Source organism: Nannospalax galili, unplaced genomic scaffold (genome assembly GCF_000622305.1).
Source record: "Nannospalax galili isolate Female #2095 unplaced genomic scaffold, S.galili_v1.0 scaffold1217, whole genome shotgun sequence".
NCBI classification, from domain to species: Eukaryota; Metazoa; Chordata; class Mammalia; order Rodentia; family Spalacidae; genus Nannospalax; species Nannospalax galili.
This window is the reverse complement of record NW_008339068.1, coordinates 912,833-918,832: the sequence shown is the minus strand read 5'-3', so window position 1 is coordinate 918,832 and position 6,000 is coordinate 912,833. Positions and strand designations below refer to the sequence as shown.

At 50.4% G+C, this 6,000-nt stretch overlaps 1 protein-coding gene across 1 annotated transcript in view; it reads left to right on the top strand.

Annotated features, from left to right (window-relative positions):
* Znf282 (zinc finger protein 282) overlaps positions 1-2,194 on the top strand; it is a 26,849-nt gene extending 24,655 nt beyond the window's left edge. The window contains exon 9 of the mRNA XM_008833810.3: positions 1-2,194. This exon is cut by the window's left edge and continues 6 nt beyond it. Coding sequence (XP_008832032.1) covers positions 1-586 — 586 coding nt within the window. The 3' untranslated portion in view covers positions 587-2,194.
* The last annotated feature ends 3,806 nt before the right edge of the window (positions 2,195-6,000 follow it).

Here is a 6,000-nt window from a genome sequence, read left to right as displayed (position 1 = left end):
CGGCGGCAGCGGTGGCGGCGGTGCTGGGGATGGCAGCGGCACGGGTGCGGGCAGTGGCTGCGGTAGCTGCTGCCCGGGCGGCCTGCGGCGGAGCCTCCTGGCGCACGGTGCCCGCAGCAAGCCCTACTCGTGCCTGGAGTGCGGCAAGACCTTCGGCGTGCGCAAGAGCCTCATCATCCACCACCGCAGCCATACCAAGGAAAGGCCCTACGAGTGCGCTGAGTGCGAGAAGAGCTTCAACTGCCACTCCGGCCTCATCCGCCACCAGATGACGCATCGCGGCGAGCGGCCGTACAAATGCTCCGAGTGCGAGAAGACCTACAGCCGGAAGGAGCACCTGCAGAACCACCAGCGCCTGCACACGGGTGAGCGGCCCTTCCAGTGCGCGCTTTGTGGCAAGAGCTTCATCCGAAAGCAGAACCTGCTCAAGCACCAGCGCATCCACACAGGCGAGCGGCCCTACACGTGCGGCGAGTGCAGCAAGAGCTTCCGCTACAAAGAGTCACTCAAGGACCATCTTCGTGTGCACAACGGCCCGGGCCTGGGGGCCCCACGGCCGCTCCAGGTGCCGCCAGAGCGAGACTAGGGTTGGGCCAGGGGGCGGGGAGGACTGGACTGGAGCTGGGGCGGGCCAGGGCTCCTGAGGACCAACTGTCCTGCCCCATCTTTCTCAGCGCACCTCCCCACCCTCTTCCCTCCTCCTGCTGGAAATCGGCACAGGAATTGCACTCCAGACAGGGTATTCCAAGAGTTGGACAGTGTTACCCCAGTACTGTCCAACTCAAGTGGACAGCCCAGCTCATCTCATAGGTGGACCCGGTGGCCAAGGAAGGTTCCAGAGGGACAGCAAAGCAGCGAGAATCGAGAATCGTTGGAGACACACCTCAGACCTCTTAGTATGCCCATAGGCCACTGGGGCCACAGATTCTGATCAGGGAAAGCGACCAGAGAGTCTCAAAACCCTTCTAAAATAAGGAAAGCATCCTAAGGTTAGGAGACATCCCGAAAAAGGAAGCAAAGGTGCAATGGTGGGTTGAGGGATGCGCTAAGGGTAACATCCTAATGACAACACTGCCTTGCGCTCCAACAGCGCTTTATACTTTTTAAAAGTGTTTTCTATCCGTTATTTTCACCCTTAGCTTATCCTTCCAAGATAGGTGGGGTAGGGTTTTCCTGACGTGCTGAGGAAAGCGAGACACAGGTGAGATGTTTAGCCAAGATCACACCATAACAGCGTGGCGGAGCCGCACCAGGGCTCCAGCCCAGTGCAGTGTCCCCCACCGCACACACTGCCTACCTCCGTCGGTCTCAGACCGCTCTCACCTGGGCCTTCCTGGTCTCTTTCCTCTCTCCCTTCCCTCCCATGATCTCCCAAACCCCCTTCAAGAAGCAACAGGGGCCAACTCCTGGGGTTACTGGGAATGGGGAACAGATTGGCTGTAAAATGTCCAGGCTTATGCTTGGGATGGGTCTGCCTGGGCCTGGGCCCTAGATCCTGGTTCCCCAGCCTGTCCTTTCCCAATTCCGATCCTTCAGTCAGGTGCAGCAGCAGCTTTTTACTGCACAGTTAAGTCCCTGCCTTCCAGAGGCAGCTGGTGCCCTGGGTCAGAACTCATCCTGATGATTTACTCCGGTTTCCCAGGGCATAAGGTGAGGAGGACTGGCTGCCAGAGCAGCCACCAAGGAATGAGACTCTGCCCAGGAGGGCTGGGCATGTGGGTGCTAGAGCCTGAGCTCTCTCCTGCCCTGGGCCTCCCAGTTGGTGCTATCTGTTAACTGATCGTGCTCACGGACATGGACAGAGACCATACTATGCTCTGACCCTGCAGGCGCCTTGGGAAGCGCCCAAAGGACTCCCTTTCACATTGGTGCATCGCTCCATGGCTCCCAGCACCGCAGCCTGTGGGGGGGGTGCCAGTCTCCATTTCAGCATCTTGCATGGCCAGGCACTGGGGTGGGGTGGCATGCCCCAGGACCCTTGTTTGTGTCAAAAATGGCTTTTCCTGCTCTTCTTGTGGATCCCGTTTCTCTCCCAGCTAGGGAGTGTGGTGGGTGGCCAGCATCCACGGCACCACCTTGTGAGCGCCCTGCTTTGCCCTTCTGCTCATTTGCGCAGCTCCGCTTTCCTCAGACCCTTTTTTGCCATGCAAAGGGAATTAATTCTTGAAATTAAATAAAAGGTATCCAGATTGCAGACTGCATGTTCCAAAGCTGGAGGGTTCTCCACATGGCATCCTGTGGTAAAAGCTCAACAAACTGGAATCCAGTAAGCTGGGGTTTCCAAGCTTCCCTCTTAGTTCAGCTTTTAGAACAAGGTGGATCTTAGGAAAACAAGTTGAAATGAGGGCTCAGTGGCGTTCTGGTAGGGAGAAGGGGGCCCTATAGTTCAGAGATTGGGAGGAGGCAAACATCTATATATCACTTTTCAAAACATACGCAAAATATTTTCATTATCTAAATCAGGGAAAATAAAATCCAGTGCTTATGGCTGCTGGAAGTGTGAGAAAGGGGTGGGATAGCTAGCTATTGAGACAGTTATTTTAAATATTTGAGCATATATGAGTTTATCTCCAAGAAGCTGATTCCCCAAAAAAGTGTAACAGCTAGTGACAGCCTGGCCCAGTGCCCTGAGCTGAACTATGAATGCCCAGTGCCAACATGGGGCCCAAGAGTCCCACAGTGAGTTGTGCCCCTAGGATGGATCAAAGATGATGACATACAGGAAGCTGGGTTCTGTTAGCTCCCAGACAGCAGTGTAGACCCTGCAGCCACTTCTGGAAACAGGGCAGGGGTCTTGCACTATAATGAATTTAATTTCCTTCTAAGGAAATGTTAATTGTTGAGACAGGATCTCTAGCTCAGGCTAGCCTTGAATGCCCAGTGTAGTAGAGGATGAACTTGAACTTCTAATCCTCCTGCCTCTCTCTCCCAAATGATGGGGATTACTAGCATGGGCGACCACACAGGGTTTATGCAGTATTGATTAAACCCAGGACCTTATGCATGCCAGGCAAGCATTCTACCAATGAGGTACGTCCCTGGGAAAATGTGTGTGTTTTTAAGGTAACTGTTTAAAGTTTCAAATGGAAAAGAAAAAGGACACAGATTAAAACCAAACTCCAATGCTCAGAGCTGCTTCTGTGTCCTCCGAGACCTGTGCTCACTGTTCTGGACAGTATTTACTTCCTCATCTCAGGCTATCCTTTCTGGATCTGAAACTTCTGGGAAGTTCCAACAAGGTATCTAGATCGCATCATTCCCTTCTTTGCCCTGCCATGGACGCTCCCTTGTGCAGAGCCCTGCAAAGGCCGCTGTCCAAAATTATAGAAAGGAGTAAAGGATTACTTTATAGCTCCTGAGTATATTCACCTCATCAGGGAAGGGGCCGACTGACCAAAGAAAGATTCCATCGAGTGCAGCTTGGACAGTGAATCTATTGAGGTTACAGAAGCATGGGCAATTCACAGGAGGCTGCACCACCGAAAAGTTCCACCTCCAGTCAATTTTCTCTCTCTTACATTAGCAATTCTAAAATTATATACAATTGGGGCACAAGGGAGTGGTGAGTGTAATCTCTGATGAGGTCAACTGTGGCTCTTCCCCCTCCTACAGCCTCACTGCCATTACCATAGATCTGTTGTATTTCTATGTGTTGTCATGACTTTGGACCCAGGTCTCCGGTAGGTTGCCACAGCTGCTCCACCTCATTGTGATAATCATGTCTATCCTGGAGGAAGCTGCCATGTGACAGTGGTCAGCTCAGAGAACTTCAGGCTTGTGGCCTCAGTCTCTTTTGCGAATTTGTGTCACTATTTAGAAAGAGCACTTAGAGGATAAGATTGAAGATGGATGGGTCTTGGATCAGCATTTAGTGAACATGTATTAGCGAACAAGTATAAAACTCAGTCCTTGTCCTCTTTAAGTCTCAAATATGATAGAAGACATTTGTGAGAACAAAACCATGAGGGCAGACACTGGAGAAATACAGGCATGATCTCCCTTAGAGCCTTCCACAGTAGCAGGAGACTGAGAAGTCTGGGGACGCTGGGATACAGGAGCCATATAGAGCTAAAGAGCACTGAGACTGTGGGTTCCTGGATCATATTCTAGGGGGTCCCACTATATCAGTGCCTTCAGCTCTACCATGAGTGGCCCCAATCCCCAAGACAGGCCCTGGGTGAGTAAGCTCTACTACCCAGAACAGATCAAAAGTAGTGACACTCAGTATTTTGGCCTTTGCCTTTCATTGAATTACTTGTTTTGATGTTTAACACATGTCAGGACAGGCACTAAGGGAGTGGAGGGGATACATGTGTTAGAGTTGGGAGACTGGCCTACATGAAGAAGAAACAGTCAACCCAAGGTGATAGTGTTTCCTTAACAACAGGTCCATGTGAGTAGTGGTGAGCTCATGGTGCAGTAAGCATCAGGCACAACTTTGTGGCTTGAGGCATGAGCTGGATAGATGAGAATGAAACGAGGCGGAGGGAGGACTGGGGATTGTAAGGCAAGGAGATTGGTGTGGGCAGAGTGGAGGGTGTGAAATTGTACTTTATACAGTTAGATGGTGAGGTATAGTACCCTGGCCACAGAAGACCCTGAATACTCAGATTGCCCCATAGACAGGCTGTCAACAAACCTGGGGTCCACTGTGGGGTACCCCCTGTAGAACTTCTTAAGCAGAGTAGGCACAGCTGTCAAAAGAGGTCACTAAGGACACGGTGGAAGTCCCAAGAAGGGAAGATAAGCCAGATACCATAAAAGATGACAAAAATACAGGTAAATAAATTTATCTTTTTTATTTAAATGAGCCCCTCCATTTCTGGGCACAGAGAATATTGGGTGTCCGTTCTTTTACACTATGCCTTATTCCCTTTAGAGAGAGTCTCTCACTGGACCTAGAACTAGGCTAGAGCCAGTGAGCCCTGGTGATCTTGTCTCCATGCCCCATAGCACTGGGGTTACAGGCATATGTGGGTATAAATTTGAACTCAGGTCTTCATGCTTGCATAGTAAGTGTTCTTACCCACTAAGCTATCTTCCACCCTCCCTTTTTCCCACCTTCCCTCCCTCCCTTTCTTTTCTTCCTCCTCTCCTCTGTTCTCTCTCTCTCTCTCTCTCTCTTTCTCTCTCTCTCTCTCTCTCTCAGCCACACCATATATCCCTGGCTGGCCTGTAACTCTCTATGTACACCAGGCTGGTCTTGAACTCATAGAGCTCCAACTGCCTATGCTTCCCAAGTGCTGGGATTAAAGGTATGTGACCCGGCTTTCTCTCTTTCTCTCTCTCTCTCTCTCTCTCTCTCTCTCTCTCTGAGACAGGGTCTCATATAGCTCAGGCTGGCTTCAAACGTGCTGTGTAGTCAAGGATGACCTTTAACTTCTGATCCTCCTGCTTCCACCTTCTGAGTGCATGTGTCACCACACATGGTTTATGTGGTGCTAGAACTGAACCTGGGGCTCTGTGCATGCTAGGCAAATGCTGCCAACTGAGCTATATCCCCAACTCAAGGTAACATTATCTTATGATCAAGGATTCTTTTTAAAAATATTTTATGTGTATGAAGGTATTGCCTGCATGTGTATATAAGTGTACCCATGTCATACATTGCCTGTGGAGTCAGATGAGAGCATTGGATCCCCTAGAATTGGAGTTATAGATGTTGTTAGCCACCATGTGGGAATCCAACCCTGGTCCTCTACAAGAGCACCAGTGCTCTTAACTGCTAAGTCATCTCTCCAGCCCCATGATCAAAGATTCTTGAATCATATTTGGCCCTTTGAGATCTGTTCCCTGAGTATTGTACATTAGTGGGGATTATGGGGGAAAGGTAGGAAAATATCACACCAGTCCTGACTAACCAACCTACAGTAATGGTCCATCCAACTATGAATGTTATAAAAATACCCCATGGGGTAGACTGTCATCTCAGAGCTGGTCTCTTCTTGGCGCAGTATTACTTCTGACAAGGGAGCTCAGTGATGTTTCCTTGATCTCCCC